Genomic DNA, 21,851 nt, shown 5'->3' with positions numbered 1-21,851 from the left:
AGAGAGGGGGAGAGAGAGAGAGGGGGGAGAGAGAGAGAGGGGGAGAGAGAGAGAGGGGGGGAGAGAGAGAGGGGGGGAGAGAGAGGGGGGGGGAGAGAGAGAGGGGGGGAGAGGAGAGGGAGAGGGGGGGAGAGAGAGAGGGGGGGAGAGAGAGAGGGGGAAGAGGGAGAGAAAGGGAGAGGAGAGGGAGGGGAGAAGAAGAGGAGAAGGGGAGGGGGAAAGGGAGAGGAAAGGAGAAGAGAGGAGGAGAGGAGAGACACAGGCCTTCTATACTGACCTAATATTCCAGAAATGACAGCTATGGAAGACATTCTAGTAGAAATCTATAGTGGGATATTTTGGATGTTGAGGGGAAGTATTTCCCTGTGCACAGCTCACTTCCTGCCTCCTATCCTACAACAGATACATGGAAACCAGAGGCCTGATAATATCCAATAAGGTGGGGGGGGGGGGGGGTATTTCCCTGCATACAAGTCACTTCCTGTCTTTGTTCCCGCTGGGAAGATACTTCCTCTCTATTTGTTATGGTGTCACAGAGTGATGGGAAATATAAAATGTTACACTTACAGGATCACCGGGACGGGAAAAGAATGGAAATCTTCCAATGGAGACGCCTGTTCTGGTGGCAACTGTATAAGAGGGGATTTCACTTCCAGCTGTGTCTCTGGGACAGGAAGTGAGGAGAAATCTCCCCAGAGTGCAAACAAACCTGAGAGGGGCTTTAACCCTTCACTACTCCAAAAAGGCTTCAGTTAAACCTCACAATGCACCTTAAATAGAAGCCTTACTAAGGTGTCAGACATGATGACAATACGGTCCAAGCGCTGGACGCCGTGCGCCAATTCCAGACCTCCTCTCCATAGAAAGATGAAGGATTCGGTCAATCGGGACTCATCTGTATGAAAGGAGGAATCTCTCACTACACCCCCAATCTGGAGCTCTGATCACCCCCAAATATTTCCTGAGTCATTGTGGCCGACATCCCAGGCTGGGAATCCATTCTGTATATTCTATACAAAGAGCGGCCATTTCTGTGTACCCCAAAACTTTCCCAGATATTTCATTTTATTCCAGGATCCACATCCCTCCCATATCCCATCCTAATCCCTGTCACAGACCCCTCTGATCACCCTGGAACCCTCCAACCCTCATGGATACCGCTCGCCCTCCATCCATCCATCCATCCCAAATCACTCTATCCCTTGGCAATACTTCTGTCCCTCCAGGATCTGTCTGTATTTCTCAGTTCCATTTATCCCCCTCTATGATCTCTTTCCTCCTGAATCGCTCTATCCCTCCTAGATTCCTCCTCCATTCTGGATCCTTTTGTTCTTCCTGGATTCCTCGATCCTTCTGTCCCTCCCAGATCTCTCAGCATCTTGCTGATTCCTCTGTACCTCCTGAACCCCTCTGTCCTCCAAGATTCCTCTTACCTTCTAAGATCTCTGTCTATCCCAGATCCCAATGTCCCTCCAGAATCCCTTAGTCTCATCCCTCTGCACCTTCTATCTCCTTTGGTCTCTCATCAATCCCTCTGGGATCACTCTATCCTATTAGGATCCCTCTGTTCCTCTCTGATCCCTAACAGATCAATTTGACCTTCTAAGATTCCTTTATCCCTCTCTAGTCTCTTTGTCTCCCGAATTGCTCTGTCCCTCCTGGATTCCTCCTTTCCTTCTGGATCTTTTTGTTCTTCCTGGATTCCTCTGTCCTTACTAGATCCCTCTGTCCCTCCGAGATCCCTCTGTCCTCCAAGATCCATCTTACCCTGTTGGATCTCTGTCTATCCCAGATCTCAATGTCCCTCTAGGATCCCTCTGTCTTCAATCCCTCTGTACCTTCTGGATCCTGCGGTCTCGCTCCAATCCCTCCGAGATCCCTCTCTCTATGATCCCTCTGTCTCTTTAGAATTCCTCTGTCCTTTCCAGATCCCTTTTAGATCTGTCTCTTTCTGATCCCTTTGTCCCTCTAGGATCTCATGGTACTTTGCATATCCCTCTATTCCTCTCAGATTACTTTATTCCTCTAAGATCTCTTTGCCAACTAGATTCCTCTGTCTCTCTCTCTGATCCTCTGATACCTCTCAGATCCCTCCATCTCTCTCAGATCCCTCCATCTCTCTCAGATTCCTCCATCTCTCTCAGATCCCTCCATCTCTCTCAGATTCCTCCATCTCTCTCAGATCCCTCCATTTCTCTCAGATCCCTCCATCTCTCTCAGATCCCTCCATCTCTCTCAGATCCCTCCATCTCTCTCAGATCCCTCCATCTCTCTCAGATCCCTCCATCTCTCTCAGATTCCTCCATCTCTCTCAGATCCCTCCATCTCTCTCAGATTCCTCCATCTCTCTCAGATCCCTCCATTTCTCTCAGATCCCTCCATTTCTCTCAGATCCCTCCATCTCTCTCAGATCCCTCCATCTCTCTCAGATCCCTCCATTTCTCTCAGATCCCTCCATCTCTCTCAGATTCCTCCATCTCTCTCAGATCCCTCCATCCCTCTCAGATCCCTCCATCTCTCTCAGATCCCTCCATCTCTCTCAGATCCCTCCATCTCTCTTAGATCCCTCCATCTCTCTCAGATCCCTCCATCTCTCTCAGATCCCTCCATCTCTCTTAGATCCCTCCATCCCTCTCAGATCCCTCCATCCCTCTCAGATCCCTCCATCTCTCTCAGATTCCTCCATCTCTCTCAGATCCCTCCATCTCTCTCAGATCCCTCCATCTCTCTCAGATCCCTCCATCCCTCTCAGATCCCTCCATCTCTCTCAGATCCCTCCATCTCTCTCAGATCCCTCCATCTCTCTCAGATCCCTCCATCTCTCTCAGATTCCTCCATCTCTCTCAGATCCCTCCATCTCTCTCAGATTCCTCCATCTCTCTCAGATCCCTCCATCTCTCTCAGATCCCTCCATCTCTCTCAGATCCCTCCATCCCTCTCAGATCCCTCCATCCCTCTCAGATCCCTCCATCTCTCTCAGATCCCTCCATCTCTCTCAGATCCCTCCATCCCTCTCAGATCCCTCCATCTCTCTCAGATCCCTCCATCTCTCTCAGATCCCTCCATCCCTCTCAGATCCCTCCATCCCTCTCAGATTCCTCCATCTCTCTCAGATCCCTCCATCTCTCTTAGATCCCTCCATCCCTCTCAGATCCCTCCATCTCTCTCAGATCCCTCCATCTCTCTCAGATCCCTCCATCTCTCTCAGATCCCTCCATCTCTCTTAGATCCCTCCATCCCTCTCAGATCCCTCCATCTCTCTCAGATCCCTCCATCTCTCTCAGATCCCTCCATCTCTCTCAGATCCCTCCATCTCTCTTAGATCCCTCCATCTCTCTCAGATTCCTCCATCCCTCTCAGATCCCTTTACCCCTCTGAAATATCTTTTGCCCCCAAAATCCTTTTGTCCATTTTTAATTTCTCTTTTTTTTTCTGGATCTATTTGTTCCTCGTGGATCCCCTTGTCCTTCCTATATCCTTTTGTTCCTCCCAGATTCCTCTGCTTCTAGAAGATCTCTTTCAGGTCTTTCTCTTTCAGATTTATTTGTCCCTCTAGGATCCCTATGTACTTTTTAGATCCCTCTGTCCCTCTCCGATCTCTTTTATACCAGGATCCCTTTGCCCCTTTTGAATTCCTCTATTCCTTCTTGGTCTCATTGTTCTTCCTGGATCCCTCTGTCCTTCCTGGATCCCTCTGTCCTTCCTGGATCCCTCTGCCCTTCCTGGACCCCTCTGTCCTTCCTGGACCCCTCTGTCCTTCCTGGATCCCTCTGTCCTTCCTGGACCCCTCTGTCCTTCCTGGATACCTCTGCCCTTCCTGGACCCCTCTGTCCTTCCTGGACCCCTCTGTCCTTCCTGGACCCCTCTGTCCTTCCTGGACCCCTCTGTCCTTCTTGGACCCCTCTGTCCTTCCTGGACACCTCTGTCCTTCCTGGATACCTCTGTCCTTCCTGGACCCCTCTGTCCTTCCTGGATACCTCTGTCCTTCCTGGACCCCTCTGTCCTTCCTGGACCCCTCTGTCCTTCCTGGACCCCTCTGTCCTTCCTGGATACCTCTGTCCTTCCTGGATACCTCTGTCCTTCCTGGACCCCTCTGTCCTTCCTGGATCCCTCTGTCCTTTCTGGATACCTCTGTCCTTCCTGGATACCTCTGTCCTTCCTGGACCCCTCTGTCCTTCCTGGATACCTCTGTCCTGCCTAGACCCCACTGTCTCTTGCAACCCTCTGTACCTCCCAAATCCCTCTGATCCCACAGTATCTCCTAGATCCCTTTGTCTTTCTCAGTTCCCTTTGTCCCTCTAATACACAGGTGTCAAACACAAGGCCCGCGGGCCGAATGTGGCCCTCCAGGCCATTTCATGTGGCCCTTGCACCTCTCCTGCAGCTACCCCCTCATCTCTGTCCCTACCTTGTCTCAGCAGTCAGCAGCAGAGAGGAGGACAGAACTCCTCATACAGATTCTGTACCTCTCTGTTCAGCTGCAGCACCACCTCATCTCTGCCTCCCCTGGTGTCAGCAAACTCCAGCTCCTCCCCTGGTCCTCCTCCAGACCCTGCACTTTCTGCTTCCCAGCTTCTTCCGGGAAGAAGCACAAGGTAAAGAGGGTGCACTGTGATGTAAGGGAAGGTGGGGGACTTTTCACTTCTGATAGTGGGGGGCTTTTTACATCTGATGTAAGGGGGAGTGGGGTGCTCTGGACATCTAGTCTTACAGCTACAGCCAGCCCTTTGAGGGCAACCATAATGCTGGTGCGGCCCTCGATGAAATTGGGTTTGACACCCCTGCTCTAATATATGCCACTGCTGAGACGTACCTGCGTGCGTTGTGCTGCAGGACTTGTTCCTCCTTGCGGTGCTGCAGCTCGGACATGTAGGTCATTATACGACTATTACACACCAGAAGACTCTTGGCGGCTTCCAGCGCCTGTTCCTTCTGTGTACAGGCCCCCAGCAGCTTCATCGCCCCATCCCGAATCCGCACCTCATGGTCAATCCGCTTCTGGATGTCTGTGTCCTGCAAGACAGCAATACGCATGTTACATATGATTTCTAAAACACGCTAAATAGCCTGAGAATGACACAAAACCCTAAAATATGATATACCGTATTTTCTGAACCCTGTAGAACCTGATGCCTCTCAGAATAACCATTGGAAGCTACGGCAAATCAGAGCCATCATCAATCCCGTCACCCAGCAATGCAGATCCATGACAATCATGATGCCCAACAACCACCAACCCACCGAAGGAAAAAAACAAATCCATCTATAAATCCTGAAGACTGTTCATAAATGATGACCCTGGACAACCTGAACATAGCTATAAATCCATAGATGACGGCCCTGGACAACCTGAACCAAATCTCGCAGACTGGCCATAGATGACGGCCCTGGACAACCTAAACTCATCTATAAATCCTTCAGACCATCCATAGATGATGGCCATGGACAACCTGAACCCATCTATAAATCCTGAAGACCGTCCATAGATGATGGCCATGGACAACCTGAACCCATCTATAAATCCTGAAGACTGTCCATAGATGATGGCCATGGACAACCTAAACCCATCTATAAATCCTTCAGACCATCCATAGATGATGGCCATGGACAACCTGAACCCATCTATAAATCCTGAAGACCGTCCATAGATGATGGCCCTGAATCAGAGTTTGTGAAAACACCTGGGAAACGCCAAAGAGATGTTTCCCCGTGGTAGATGTCAAATATGTCCGTATGTTGGCCGTATAGAAACTTTCACTGACTCTGAAAACAAAGGAATATACAATAAAGGAGCTGATCAACTTCTCTCCAGCTAGGGTCATCTATACGCTCATCTGCCCTTGCAACAAATTCTATATTGGTAAAACCAAGAGACCGGAGAAGGATAGGTGAGCATATGAGGGAGATGAAAGAAAAGGACCCGAAAAAAACCGATAGCCAAACATTTTGGAAAAGTTCATGGAGGAAGCCCAGAAGGGATGAAGATAAAAGGGATTTACGCCCTTAGACTGCCCCCTAGAAGGGGAGACTTTGATAAAGTTCTCATTTAAAAAGGAAAATGGTGGATTTATAAGCCTGGGGATTTGTTGTCTTTGGGGGTAAATACTGAACTATGCTGCCAGGTATTTCTACAGGACTAATATTGGTGAATAATGGGATATAAGGTAAAATGGGAGTTCCGCATAGCGAGTGATGTATATAAAAAGTACATTTTTCCTAGATAACAAAGACGTACTGTCTCTCCCAATCTGTTCTCTTTATGTAATTGTTAGAATAGAACTCTTAATTATCCAAAGAATTTGAATCTTGTATATTTGGCAGCGCTAACGGAGAAAGGAGGAGATTCACTTAAACTGATTATACATTAATAGGAATCCAATGTGAAGTCAAGTGGCCGGCCGTTCTTTTGAAGATAGACCCCTACATAGATTATCTTTTGATAAGTACACTGTTACTTTAAGAACAAAAACAAGGACAGCCCCCTCCCTGGTATTTTTGCATATTTAGGAAGAACGGGAGAGGAGGCACGTTATCCTGATGAAGCTACGCCTGGACGTGACGAAACGCATTGACGTCACAAATAAGTCATTAGACTCTTGGAAGGGCACCTCAGATGGCGCGTCATTACTAGCAATGATCTGAATATCCCGCGGCACACACGTGGGTCAGCCGAGTGAGGATCTGGGGAGCCCGATGTGCTCTCTTGGCACGGCACGTGCACTATCACTTATATGTGAATGGAAATTTCGTCTGGCACACAGTAGATTGGAGCTGGAGCAGAGCCGATTCTACATGACTACCTACACCCTACTTAATTAGTAAGTCATAACCATGCTGATCACTGAAGGATCGATAAGGCGGGGTAAGATTGCTTGCTCCACTAATCCTGTCTATAGCCGCTGTCCATAGATGACGGCCCTGGACAACCTGAACCAAATCTCGCAGACTGGCCTTAGATGATGGCCCTGGGAAATCTGAACTCATCTATAAATCCTGCAGACTGTCCATAGATGACGGCCCTGGACAACCCAAACCCATCTATAAATCCTGCAGACTGTCCATAGATGATGGCCCTGGACAACCCAAACCCATCTATAAATCCTGCAGACTGTCCATAGATGACGGCCCTGGACAACCCAAACCCATCTATAAATCCTGCAGACTTTCCATAGATGATGGCCCTGGACAACCTGAACCCATCTATAAATCCTTCAGACTGTCCATAGATGATGGCCCTGCACAACATGGACCCAAATCCTGCCGACTGTCCATAGATGACGGCCGTGGACAACCTGACCCAAATCCTGCAGACTGTCCATGGATGTTAGCCCTGGACCACCTAAACCCATCTATAAATCCTGCAAAATGTCCACAGATGATGGCCCTGGGAAATCTGAACCCATCTATAAACCCTGCAGACTGTCCATAGATGGCCCTGGACAACCTGAACTCATCTATAAATCCAGTAGACTGTCCATAAATGAAAGCCCTGGACAACATGGACCCATTTACAAATGCAGCAGAATGTCCATACTGTAGATCAGGGATATGCAAACTGTGGCCCTCCAGATGTTGCAGAACTACAAGTCCCATGAGGCATTGCAAGACTTTTACAGCCACAAGCATGACACCCAGAGGCAGAGGCATGATGGGACTTGTAGTTCTGCAACATCTGGAGGGCTACAGTTTGCAGATCTCTGCTGTAGATGATGGCCCTGGACAACCTGACCCAAATCCTTCAGACTGTCCATAGATGATGGCCCTGGACACCTTGATAGGTGGACCCTATATATATCTGTCCTGACAATTTCCCTTTTCGAGGACAATCCCACATCCTCTGAGAGTCGGGGGGGGGGGGGGTACTCACAGTTCTGTGCTCATCCATACTGGAGATATTCTGTATATACCATGTGTGGGGGCTCTGACACCGCCACGGACTATGGCAGCCCAATGTGTATGAATGTGTTCAGGTGTGTCAGTGCTACAGCCGAGCCAGGAGACATTTCCCCAATCTGCGTCATGTATGTGCGTACCGACCAACCGACGGGCTCGGGGTGTGCTGTCAGTGTCAGTTCTATATTGTATCGCTATGTATCCATGTGTCTCTACATTGTATACAGTGTGTATGTCTGGACGTTGTATCAGTGTGTCAGGGTGTATATAGACGGTGTCAGGGTGTATATAGACGGTGTCAGGGTGTATATAGACGGTGTCAGGGTGTATATAGACGGTGTCAGGGTGTATATAGACGGTGTCAGGGTGTATGTCTGGACGTTGTATCAGTGTGTCAGGGTGTATATAGACGGTGTCAGGGTGTATATAGATGGTGTCAGGGTGTATATAGATGGTGTCAGGGTGTATATAGATGGTGTCAGGGTGTATATATCTGTGCAGTAAGAGTCTCTACGTTGTATCGGTGTGTCTGCAGGGTGTCAGGGTGTATGCAGTAGACGGTGTCAGTCAGGGTGTATACGTCTGTGCAGTAACAGAGTCTCTAGGTTGTATCGGTGTGTATGCAGCCAGGCTCGGTGAATGAGGCCTCCGTCGTCTGCAGCCGGGAGAGGAGAGGAGAGGGCTGTGGGGAATGTGCTGGTGTCAGTGGGCAGTATAGAGGAAGATGGGGGGAGGGGGGGCGTACAGAGAGGAGAAGACACAACTGCAACTGCTAAAAATACACCGAGACCGGGAGAAGGGGGAGGAGGAGGTGGGGGGATACAATGCTGACATCCCCCCCCCCCCATCCCTGTACATTATATATGCCTGTGCATGACCCGCACTCACATGGCCTGGTCTGTGTTACCCTGCACCCCAGTATTGTCACAGTCCCCCGGAACCCCAATATTGTCAGAGTCACTCCGCACCCCAAAATTGTTACAAGCACCCTGAACCCCAATATTGTCACAGTTACCCTGCACCCCAGTATTGTCACAGTCCCCCGGAACCCCAATATTGTCAGAGTCACTCCGCACCCCAAAATTGTTACAAGCACCCTGAACCCCAATATTGTCACAGTTACCCTGCACCCCAATATTGTCACAGTCACCCAGCAACTCAATGTTGTCAGTTCCCCCTGGACCCCAGAATTGTCACAGTCACTCAGTATCCCAATATTGTTACATTCACTCAGCATCCCAATACTGTCACAAGCACCCTGCACCCCAATATTTTCACAGCCGCCCTGCACCCCAATACTGTCACAAGCACCCTGCACCCCAATATTGCCCTAGTCACCTTGCACCCCAATATTGTTACAGTTACCCAGTTTCCCAAAATATTGTCACAGTCACCCACCACCCCAATATTTTCACAGTCGCCCTGTACCCCAATATTGTCCGAGTCACCCTGCACCCCAATATTGCCCAGTCACCTACCACTCTAATATTGTCAGAGTCACCCTGCACCCCAATATTGTCACAGTAACCCAGTATCCCAATATTGTCAGTCACCCTGCACCCAAATATTGTCACAACCCCCCGGACCCCAATATTGTTACAAGCACCCTGCATCTCAATGCTGTCACAGTCACCCTGCACCCCAATATTGTCCCAGTCACCCCATACCCCAATATTGTCACAGTCATCCCGCATCCCAATACTGTCACAGCTATCTAGCACCCTAATATTGTCACAGTCACCCTGCACCCCAATACTATCCCAGTCATCCCACATCTCAATAATGTCACAGCTACCCAGCACCCTAATATTGTCACAGTCACCCTGCACCCCAATCCTGTCACCCAGGACCCTGTACCCCAATACTATCCCAGTCATCCCGCATCTCAATACTGTCACAGCTACCCAGCACCCTAATATTGTCACAGTCACTCTGCACCCCAATCCTGTCACCCAGGACCCTGCACCCCAATACTATCCCAGTCATCCCGCATCTCAATACTGTCACAGCTACCCAGCACCCTAATATTGTCACAGTCACCCTGCACCCCAATCCTGTCACCTAGGAACCAAACGCTGTCATAGCCACCCTGCACCCCAAAATTGTCTCCATCACTCCGCACCAATATTGTCACAGTAATCCCGCATCCCAATACTGTCACAGCTACCCAGCACCCTAATATTGTCACAGTCATCCAGGACCCCAATGCTGTCACAGTCACCCCCACACCCCAATATGCTCACAGTCACCCTGCACTCCAACACCTACATCACACAGTCACCCTACACCACCTGTGAGCACTCCATTCCCCTGCTTTCACCTATATGTGGATTCACCACACGCAGGACTCAGATTCTCTCCCACTGGGGCCACGGAGCCCCAGCAGGCACAGCACTCTTCTTCCCATATGCCTGATGCTAGGAATTGAGATGCCTAGGTGAGGGACTGTACCCCGACTTCAGTTTATATACCTGAGCGGGGGTGGGAGACCCTTTCTTTGAGAACCCCTGGTTGCCTGAAGCTGCATCCAGGACCTCCCTCCCCACCCTCCCAGGATCCACCAATCCCCACCTGGAAGAGCAATGCCGACCCCTCACTGCTGAAAATCCTGTTTGGACCCCTCTGTCCCGCCAACACAGCCGGTGGGCTGCCAGCATTCTTACCTCTTCCTCCTCACCATATCATGTTTTGTTCCACCAGATAGACCAAACATTAGGTAAACACCCTCGGAAGTTGAACCACCACATATTTCTGCTCCCCACCACAAACCTCAAGGCCTACCATAGAAAGACGCTGCCTTAGCTGTGGGAATATTAGCCACTATCAGACTGGCTTCCCAATTTAAAGGAAGACCAAAGTGTCCAGTCTCTCAAAGCTGGTGCACCATGTGGACCTCTACCGAGCTCTTGAAGACCTGCTACCCTCTCCTTCCGAAGACCTGCGACCCTCTCCTACTGAAGACCTGCGACCCTCTCCTTCTGAAGACCTGCGACCCTCTCCTACTGAAGACCTGCGACCCTCTCCTACTGAAGACCTGCGACCCTCTCCTTCTGAAGACCTGCGACCCTCTCCTTCTGAAGACCTGCGACCCTCTCCTTCTGAAGACCTGCTACCCTCTCCTACTGAAGACCTGCTACCCTCTCCTTCTGAAGACCTGCTACCCTCTCCTACTGAAGACCTGCTACCCTCTCCTTCTGAAGGCCTGCTACCCTCTCCTTATGAAGACCTGCGACCCTCTCCTTCTGAAGACCTGCGACCCTCTCCTACTGAAGACCCGCTACCCTCTCCTTCTGAAGACCTGCTACCCTCTCCTACTGAAGACCTGCTACCCTCTCCTACTGAAGACCTGCTACCCTCTCCTTCTGAAGACCTGCTACCCTCTCCTACTGAAGACCTGCTACCCTCTCCTTCTGAAGACCTGTGACCCTCTCCTACTGAAGACCTGCTACCCTCTCCTACTGAAGACCTGCGACCCTCTCCTACTGAAGACCTGCGACCCTCTCCTACTTAAGACCTGCTACCCTCTCCTACTGAAGACCTGCTACCCTCTCCTTCTGAAGACCTGTGACCCTCTCCTACTGAAGACCTGCTACCCTCTCCTACTGAAGACCTGCTACCCTCTCCTACTGAAGACCTGCTACCCTCTCCTACTGAAGACCTGCTACCCTCTCCTTCCGAAGACCTGCTACCCTCTCCTTCTGAAGACCTGCTACCCTCTCCTTCTGAAGACCTGCTACCCTCTCCTACTGAAGACCTGCTACCCTCTCCAACTGAAGACCTGCTAACCTCTCCTTCCGAAGACCTGCTACCCTCTCCTTCTGAAGACCTGCTACCCTCTCCTACTGAAGACCTGCTACCCTCTCCTTCTGAAGACCTGCTACCCTCTCCTTCTGAAGACCTGCTACCCTCTCCTTCTGAAGACCTGCTACCCTCTCCTACTGAAGACCTGCTACCCTCTCCTTCTGAAGACCTGCTACCCTCTCCTTCCGGAGACCTGCTACCCTCTCCTTCTGAAGACCTGCTACCCTCTCCTACTGAAGACCTGCTACCCTCTCCTTCTGAAGACCTGTGACCCTCTCCTACTGAAGACCTCCTACCCTCTCCTTCTGAAGACCTGCGTCCCTCTCCTACTGAAGACCTGCGACCCTCTCCTTCTGAAGACCTGCTACCCTCTCCTACTGAAGACCTGCTACCCTCTCCTACTGAAGACCTGCTACCCTCTCCTTCTGAAGACCTGCTACCCTCTCCTACTGAAGACCTACTACCCTCTCCTTCTGAAGACCTGTGACCCTCTCCTACTGAAGACCTGCTACCCTCTCCTACTGAAGACCTGCGACCCTCTCCTACTGAAGACCTGCGACCCTCTCCTACTTAAGACCTGCTACCCTCTCCTACTGAAGACCTGCTACCCTCTCCTTCTGAAGACCTGTGACCCTCTCCTACTGAAGACCTGCTACCCTCTCCTACTGAAGACCTGCTACCCTCTCCTACTGAAGACCTGCTACCCTCTCCTACTGAAGACCTGCTACCCTCTCCTTCCGAAGACCTGCTACCCTCTCCTTCTGAAGACCTGCTACCCTCTCCTTCTGAAGACCTGCTACCCTCTCCTACTGAAGACCTGCTACCCTCTCCTACTGAAGACCTGCTAACCTCTCCTTCCGAAGACCTGCTACCCTCTCCTTCTGAAGACCTGCTACCCTCTCCTACTGAAGACCTGCTACCCTCTCCTTCTGAAGACCTGCTACCCTCTCCTTCTGAAGACCTGCTACCCTCTCCTTCTGAAGACCTGCTACCCTCTCCTACTGAAGACCTGCTACCCTCTCCTTCTGAAGACCTGCTACCCTCTCCTTCCGGAGACCTGCTACCCTCTCCTTCTGAAGACCTGCTACCCTCTCCTACTGAAGACCTGCTACCCTCTCCTTCTGAAGACCTGTGACCCTCTCCTACTGAAGACCTCCTACCCTCTCCTTCTGAAGACCTGCGTCCCTCTCCTACTGAAGACCTGCGACCCTCTCCTTCTGAAGACCTGCTACCCTCTCCTCCTGAAGACCTGCGACCCTCTCCTTCTGAAGACCTGCGACCCTCTCCTTCTGAAGACCTGCTACCCTCTCCTTCTGAAGACCTGTGACCCTCTCCTACTGAAGACCTCCTACCCTCTCCTTCTGAAGACCTGCGAACCTCTCCTACTGAAGACCTGCTACCCTCTCCTACTGAAGACCTGCTACCCTCTCCTACTGAAGACCTGCTACCCTCTCCTACTGAAGACCTGCTACCCTCTCCTACTGAAGACCTGCTACCCTCTCCTACTGAAGACCTGCGACCCTCTCCTACTGAAGACCTGCTACCCTCTCCTTCTGAAGACCTGCTATCCTCTCCTACTGAAGACCTGCTACCCTCTCCTACTGAAGACCTGCTACCCTCTCCTTCTGAAGACCTGCTACCATCTCCTACTGAAGACCTGCTACCCTCTCCTACTGAAGACCTGCGACCCTCTCCTTCTGAAGACCTGCTACCCTCTACTCCTGAAGACCTGCTACCCTCTCCTACTGAAGACCTGCTACCCTCTCCTACTGAAGACCTGCTACCCTCTCCTCCTGAAGACCTGCTACCCTCTCCTACTGAAGACCTGCTACCCTCTCCTACTGAAGACCTGCTACCCTCTCCTACTGAAGACCTGCGACCCTCTCCTACTGAAGACCTGCGACCCTCTCCTACTGAAGACCTGCTACCCTCTCCTTCTGAAGACCTGCTACCCTCTCCTTTTGAAGACCTGCTACCCTCTCCTTCTGAAGACCTGCGTCCCTCTCCTACTGACTCCGAGTACCCCTGACTCTGATATGGGTGCACCTATTACAATCTCTACACTGATAACGCTCATCCTTTATCATTCTCTTCTGACCATATACTGTATATTCCTTAACATGTCCTTTGGAATCAAAGACGAAGAAAAATACCCCTGCCCCTCCCATCTGCTGCACAACTGCCAAGACTTTGCCTATGTTTGTCTTGATGATATAGCTATCCTTAGTGAGACTTGGGAGGATCATCATTGTGTGAGTCTCCATCCAACCAGATACTGTATGTACCAGATAGGAATGGCAGAGGGGCAATGCTTAGGACACCAGGTGGAAGGGGGCAGAGCCTGCTAAAGTAAAAACAATGAGGGTCTGGCCCACTCCTTAGACAAGGAAACAAGTCCTGACTTTTCTGGGCACTGCTAATACAGAAAACAGGAACCCCCAGTTCAACACAATAGCAAAGCCTCTGATGGACCTCCCCAAGACAACAATGGATAGTGATTTGGACCCCTGCCTGCCAAACAGCCTTCGAATAGCTCAGCGGTGCCCTCGCCACAACCCAGTCCTGGCAGCTTCAAACTGCAAATTAAATTTTCTTGTGCAGGCCGACACCTCTGGGTATCTCCAGTCTCTGGGTATCTTCAGTCTCTGGGTATCTCCAGTCTCTAGGTATCTTCAGTCTATGGGTATCTCCAGTCTCTAGGTATCTCCAGTCTCTAGGTATCTCCAGTCTCTGGGTATCTTCAGTCTCTGGGTATCTCCAGTCTCTGGGTATCTCCAGTCTCTGGGTATCTCCAGTCTCTGGGTATCTCCAGTCTCTAGGTATCTCTAGTCTCTGGGTATCTCCAGTCTCTGGGTATCTCCAGTCTCTAGGTATCTCCAGTCTCTGGGTATCTCCAGTCTCTGGGTATCTCCAGTCTCTGGGTATCTTCAGTCTATGGGTATCTCCAGTCTCTAGGTATCTCCAGTCTCTGGGTATCTCCAGTCTCTGGGTATCTCCAGTCTCTGGGTATCTCCAGTCTCTAGGTATCTTCAGTCTATGGGTATCTCCAGTCTCTGGGTATCTCCAGTCTCTAGGTATCTCCAGTCTCTGGGTATCTCCAGTCTCTGGGTATCTCCAGTCTCTAGGTATCTCCAGTCTCTGGGTATCTCCAGTCTCTGGGCATCTCCAGTCTCTGGGCATCTCCAGTCTCTGGGTATCTCCAGTCTCTGGGTATCTCCAGTCTCTGGGCATCTCCAGTCTCTGGGTATCTCCAGTCTCTGGGTATCTCCAGTCTCTGGGTATCTCCAGTCTCTGGGTATCTTCAGTCTATGGGTATCTCCAGTCTCTGGGTATCTCCAGTCTCTGGGTATCTCCAGTCTCTAGGTATCTCCAGTCTCTAGGTATCTCCAGTCTCTGGGTATCTTCAGTCTCTGGGTATCTCCAGTCTCTGGGTATCTCCAGTCTCTAGGTATCTTCAGTCTCTGGGTATCTCCAGTCTCTGGGTATCTCCAGTCTCTAGGTATCTCCAGTCTCTGGGTATCTCCAGTCTCTGGGTATCTTCAGTCTCTGGGTATCTCCAGTCTCTGGGTATCTCCAGTCTCTGGGTATCTCCAGTCTCTAGGTATCTCCAGTCTCTGGGTATCTCCAGTCTCTGGGTATCTCCAGTCTCTAGGTATCTCCAGTCTCTAGGTATCTTCAGTCTCTGGGTATCTCCAGTCTCTGGGTATCTCCAGTCTCTAGGTATCTTCAGTCTCTGGGTATCTCCAGTCTCTGGGTATCTCCAGTCTCTGGGTATCTCCAGTCTCTAGGTATCTCCAGTCTCTAGGTATCTCCAGTCTCTGGGTATCTCCAGTCTCTGGGTATCTCCAGTCTCTCTGTATCTCCAGTCTATGGGTATCTCCAGTCTATGGGTATCTCCAGTCTATGGGTATCTCCAGTCTCTGGGTATCTCCAGTCTCTGGGTATCTTCAGTCTATGGGTATCTCCAGTCTCTGGGTATCTCCAGTCTCTGGGTATCTCCAGTCTCTAGGTATCTCCAGTCTCTGGGTATCTCCAGTCTCTGGGTATCTTCAGTCTCTGGGTATCTCCAGTCTCTGGGTATCTCCAGTCTCTGGGTATCTCCAGTCTCTGGGTATCTCCAGTCTCTAGGTATCTCCAGTCTCTAGGTATCTCCAGTCTCTGGGTATCTCCAGTCTCTGGGTATCTCCAGTCTCTAGGTATCTCCAGTCTCTAGGTATCTTCAGTCTCTGGGTATCTCCAGTCTCTGGGTATCTCCAGTCTCTAGGTATCTTCAGTCTCTGGGTATCTCCAGTCTCTGGGTATCTCCAGTCTCTGGGTATCTCCAGTCTCTAGGTATCTCCAGTCTCTAGGTATCTCCAGTCTCTGGGTATCTCCAGTCTCTCTGTATCTCCAGTCTATGGGTATCTCCAGTCTATGGGTATCTCCAGTCTCTGGGTATCTCCAGTCTCTGGGTATCTTCAGTCTATGGGTATCTCCAGTCTCTGGGTATCTCCAGTCTCTGGGTATCTCCAGTCTCTAGGTATCTCCAGTCTCTGGGTATCTCCAGTCTCTGGGTATCTCCAGTCTCTGGGTATAAGGTCTTCCTCCCAAGGTGGAGTCTGGCCCTACAACCATACAACTTCACCATCCAGTATCAACAGGGAAGCCGGCACCAAGATGCTAATGGGCTCTCCTGCCAAGGGGATCCCCAGTGAAGGAAGAAAAATCCAAAAGTGCTTCATTGGGAAGCCGTTATGGTCCCCAGTTGTCACTTGAGAGGGAAGGAGGGGTTCACCATCTTTATGTCTCCTGAGCAAATCCCAGCAACCCACACCGCTTACCTATGGGGCACACCAGTCAGTGGCACCATTCCTTCACACAAAGCTCCTGCCACACCGCACCGCCTGAAGGAAAGGTGCCAGACAGTCCCACCCCCCACTGTGACCTGTATGTAGATCCACCACATGTAGACCATGGATTTTCCCCCCACCAGTGCCACAAAGTCCCGGCTGGAGACAAAAGGTTCCCCCAGCTGTGCTCCTGATGCAGCAGAGACAGAAATGGGTGGAGCCTTTGGTTTTGGCAACCTATAACTAAGAATCTGACTGTATAGCCGCATTATCAAACCACAACTCAATATTAAATACCCAAGCAGGGGCCACTAATATTTCTACTTGATTTTTGTCTAGCGTTGTCTGTACCTATGTATACCCGAGGCTGTGGTCAGGCACCCCGGACTCCCCCTCTGCTCACCTTGAATGCAACTTCATCCTGTGCCTCCTTGCTGCCCAGTGGACCCAAATCTATGGGTCAGGTGCAGGAAATGCACATATAAGTGTGTGTAGCTCCCTCTAGTGTACAGTTAGAGTGAGGAAAATCTATTTTGACTCACAGTAGCCTGTGTGAGTCTCCTTAATTGGTCAGGGGTTACTGTAGGTCAAGCTGGAGGGCTCTACAGGTCAGGCCTCTGGTACCTCCCCTTGGTGCTAGAAGCTGCTGGAAGTTTCTAGAAGCTAGTGGGTGGAGGCAAAGAGGCCAAGATCTGAATATTTATGGGAATCCAGCCAATCTCCAGGCAGGAGATAAATATTGCAACATTGCCCCTAAAGTAATATTAAAGTCTCATTTTTTTTTTCATTGCACAGAGCAATCCCAATCCCAATCCTTCTCTTCTCCTTCCCTCGCCGGCACTCCTGGCCCCTTCTTACTGCTGAGTGTCCCCCACAACAAGCAGCTTGCTATGGGGGCACCCGAGCCAGGCCTCTGCTCTGTGTGTCAATTCAGGCTCAGCCCCGCCCCTTCTCTATCCTCATTGGCTCACTGACTTTGATTGACAGCAGCAGGCGCCAATGGAGCCCGCTGCGGTGTCTCAGCCAATCAGGAGGGAGATTCCCGCACAGCCAAGGCTCTCATGCAAGATGGCTGGATCGAGATAGAGCTCAGATAAGTATTAGGGGGGCTGGGTTGCTCCTTCTGCCTTTACAACCACTTTAGCCAAAATTCTCCCCAAACATAAATTTGCCCTCTTCTGGTACAAATCTCCCCTCCCAGCTCAAATCCCCCCCCCCCCCCCCCAAAACCGCCCTCTAGCACAAATCCTCAACCCCTCAAATCCTCCCCAATCCCACTTCCTAAACAAATCCACTTTCTTAGTTCGAATTCCTCCCCTGGCACAACCCCCTAAATCCCCATCGCGCCCAGAGCCGCTGCCTCTCCTCCCCACCTCTTATCTCAGCCCTGCCTATAACACAGCAGTCTCTAATAACATCGATCTCTTCTACCAAGACAGCAACCTCCACCAATCTAATTTAGCAGCAACCCAAAACACGACCGTCTCTAGCACCACGCAAAAGTCTCTCTTACTACTATATAGATTTACACTATATGGTCAAAAGTATTGGGACGCCGGCCTTTACACACACATGAACTTTAATGACCCCCAGTCTTAGTCTGTAGGGTTCAATATTGAGTTGGCTCCGCCCTTTACAGCTATAACAGCTTCACCTCTTCTGGGAAGGCCGTCCACAAGGACAAGGAGTGTCTATGGGAATGTTTCACCATTCTTCCAGGAGAGCATTTGGGAAGTCAAGCACTGATGTTGGATGAGAAGCCCTGACTCGCAGTCTCCGCCCTAATTCATCCCAAGGGTGTTCTACTGAGTTGAGGTCAGGCCAGTCAAGTTCCTCCACCCCAAACTCGCTCATCCATGTCTTTTTGGACCTGGTCCAAATCATTTGGTGGAGGGGAGATTATGGTGTGGGGGAGGAGGGATTATGGTGTGGGGGAGGGGGGATTATGGTGTGGGGTTGATTTTCAGGGGTTGGGTTTGGCCCCTTAGTTCCAGTGAAGGGAACTCTTAAGGCGTCAGCATACCAAGACATTTTGGACAATTTCATGCTCCCAACATTGTGGGAGGAGTTTGGGGATGGCCCCTCCCTGTTCCAACATGACTGTGCACTGGTGTCCATAAAGACATGGATGAACGAGTTTGGGGTGGAGGAACCTGACTGGCCTGTACAGAGTCCTGACCTCAACCCAAAAGAACGCCTTTGGACTGCGAGCCAAGCCTTCTCATCCAACATCAGTGCCTGACCTCACAAATGTACTTTAAACATTCCCATAGACACTCCTAAACCTTGTGGACAGCCTTCCTAGAAGAGTTAAAGCTGTTATAGCTGCAAAGGTTGGGCCAACTCAATATTGAACCCTACGGACTAAGACTGGGATGCCATTAAAGGTAATGTGTGTGTAAAGGCCGGCGTCCCAATACTTTTGACAATATAATATATATATATATATACACATTCCAGGATCCGATCCCTTATACCATACTACATTATGCAGCAAGGAAAAGGTTAAGTGTGTGATGTCATCGGCGTGGGGGGCTCTGTGACCCACGCTGTCCTCTGGAAAATGTCAGGGGGACGATGAGTACAGAGTGAGCATTGTGTGATGTCCCCTCCGCTATGACCGTTCACCATTGTACAGGATCTGGAGGTCTGTGTTATGTACTGGTATACAGTATACACCCCTATATACCGTATCTATACACTATATATATCCCCTGTATACACCACTATATACCGTATCTATACACTATATATATCCCCTGTATACACCCCTATATACCGTATCTATACACTATATATATCCCCTGTATACACCACTATATACCGTATCTGTACACTATATATATCCCCTGTATACACCCCTATATACCGTATCTATACACACCATATATATCCCCTGTATACACCCCTATATACCGTATCTATACACTATACACACCATATACACTATATATATCCCCTGTATACACCCCTATATACCGTATCTATACACTATATATATCCCCTGTATACACCCCTATATACCGTATCTATACACACCATATATATCCCCTGTATACACCCCTATATACCGTATCTATACACTATACACACCATATACACTATATATATCCCCTGTATACACCACTATATACCGTATCTGTACACTATACACACTATATATATCCCCTGTATACACCACTATATACCGTATCTATACACTATACACACCATATACACTATATATATCCCCTGTATACACCACTATATACCGTATCTATACACACCATATACACTATATATATATATATCGCCTGTATACACTGCGGGAAGCGTATACGCCATTATACATTATAGATATTGGAACACACAAGCTCAACTCAAAAACCATAAATCCTGAGATCTCTTCATTATGGAGTCCCCTCATTTTATGATTTGACGTCACTAAACGCGTTTCGGGCGGAGCAGGTAAAGTTGACGCATGCACGCCATTTCTTCGGCGTCTCTGTAAATATTTCTGTACACTGGGTTTCTGTGCTTAGGGTAAAATTCATTTCTTGAAGATTATTGAGGGACGCAGGATTCAGATTATCTGAGACAATCGGGTTTTACCGTCATAAGAGGGCCAACAGAACCAAACTGAGGACCCGCAGGGTCACAGGAGGAGCCGCATGGGAGACGTCCCATACAAAGGCCTTCACCAAGAAATGCAAATCTGGAATAAGACTGCAAGGGTCCAGGTTTGCCCCTCGGGGGCACTAAGGGCCGAATATTGATCCAGACCCCAATTGTAAAATGGTCAACATTGATGTCATGGAGTATTTCCACAGGTGGAATCTTCTTCTTACCCCACCAGGCATGGGCCAGGGTAAACCTTGCATGAAGCAGATTTCCAAGCTTTTAACTGAATTACTGACCCAGAGATTCTCCTGTCTCTGAAGACCTAGGCGACCATGGTGACCATGCTGTTTAAGCCATCGATCGTGCAACAGGATGGTGGAACCGACCTTGAGATAGGCGATTTGGCCGATCTGGAAGAGCCCACGGAGTGTCCACAAGATATTTGACTGGGTGACACCAAAAGGCTTTACTCCGACTCTGAACCTGGAGAGCGCTCTGTGGATAACTCACCAAACCCGAAGCTTGTGGGAATGCCCTGCAGATAACTCACCCAATCCAAAGGTCTGGGTAGTGTTCTGTGGATAAATCACCCAATCCGAAGGTCTGGAGAGCGCTCTGAGAATAACTCACCTGACCCAAATGTCTGGGGAGAATTCTGTGGATAACTCACCAAACCCGAAGGTCTGGAGAGAATTCTGTGGATAACTCACCAAACCCAAAGCTTGTGGGAATGCTCTGCAGATAACTCACCCAATCCAAAGGTCTGGGTAGTGTTCTGTGGATAACTCACCAAACCCAAAGGTCTGCAAAGCGCTCTACAGATAACTCACCAAACTGAAGGTCTGAAAAACACTCTGCGGATAACTCACCAAACTCAAAAGTCTGGAGAGTGATCTGTGGATAACTCACCCAACCAGAAGGTCTGGAGAACGTTCTGCTAATAACTCAATAAACCGGAAGGTGTGGTGAGCTCTCTGCGGATAACTCACTAAACCCAAAGTTCTGGAGAGAGTTCTGTGGATAACTCACCGAACACGAAGGTCTGGATAGATTCAGGAGATAAATAATAAAATAATTCTACAGCCCCTCCAGCAAGGAGACAGAGGGGACGCCCCGTGGGGGGAGGGGGGGGCAGTTACCTGCAGGCTGAGGGCGATTTGTCTGATGTACATCATATTCATGTCCTGTAGGATCCACAGCTTGTCCTCCATGTCGGCCCAAATATCGGGGGGCTCCCAGGGTCGCCCTTTGTCCTGTGCCATCGCTGCTCCCCAAAACCCCCCAACACTAACATCTGACACCACTTCCTACCCAACAACCCCCCACTGTCACCTCCAACCCAAACCCATCCCCCGCTGTCCTCTTCCCAGAGCGCCCCCCACAGTGCTGACTGACCAACAGCAGACACAGTCCCCGCTCACTCGCAGACCATGGTCCCAGCTGTAGTAGTCCTGTACTCAGTCCCTCGTCACTCGTAGAGTATAGTCCTATGTGTCCTCTGTCCCAGTCACTCTCAGACCATAGACCCAGCTGTACTCAGTCCTGTACTCAGTCCCAGTCACTCTCAGACTATAGTCCCAGCTGTACTCAGTCCCAGTCACTCGCAGACCATGGTCCCAGCTGTAGTAGTCCTGTACTCAGTCCCTCGTCACTCGTAGAGTATAGTTCTATGTGTCCTCTGTCCCCAGTCAGTCGCACACCACAGTCCCAGCTGTACTCAGTCCTGCA

At 50.1% G+C, this 21,851-nt stretch overlaps 1 protein-coding gene across 1 annotated transcript in view; it reads right to left on the bottom strand.

Annotated features, from left to right (window-relative positions):
* RTKN (rhotekin) overlaps positions 1-21,441 on the bottom strand; it is a 45,173-nt gene extending 23,732 nt beyond the window's left edge. Inside the window, exons 1-2 of the mRNA XM_082271937.1 lie at positions 21,263-21,441; positions 4,780-5,013 (exon numbers count right to left, since the gene is read on the bottom strand). Coding sequence (XP_082128063.1) covers positions 4,780-5,013; positions 21,263-21,385 — 357 coding nt within the window. The 5' untranslated portion in view covers positions 21,386-21,441. The remainder of the gene's footprint in view (positions 1-4,779; positions 5,014-21,262) is intronic.
* Positions 21,442-21,851: the final 410 nt, after the last annotated feature.

Source organism: Pelophylax lessonae, assembly GCF_965119305.1.
Source record: "Pelophylax lessonae genome assembly, chromosome: 1".
Taxonomy (NCBI): domain Eukaryota; kingdom Metazoa; phylum Chordata; class Amphibia; order Anura; family Ranidae; genus Pelophylax; species Pelophylax lessonae.
This window is presented reverse-complemented; position numbering and strand designations above follow the sequence as displayed.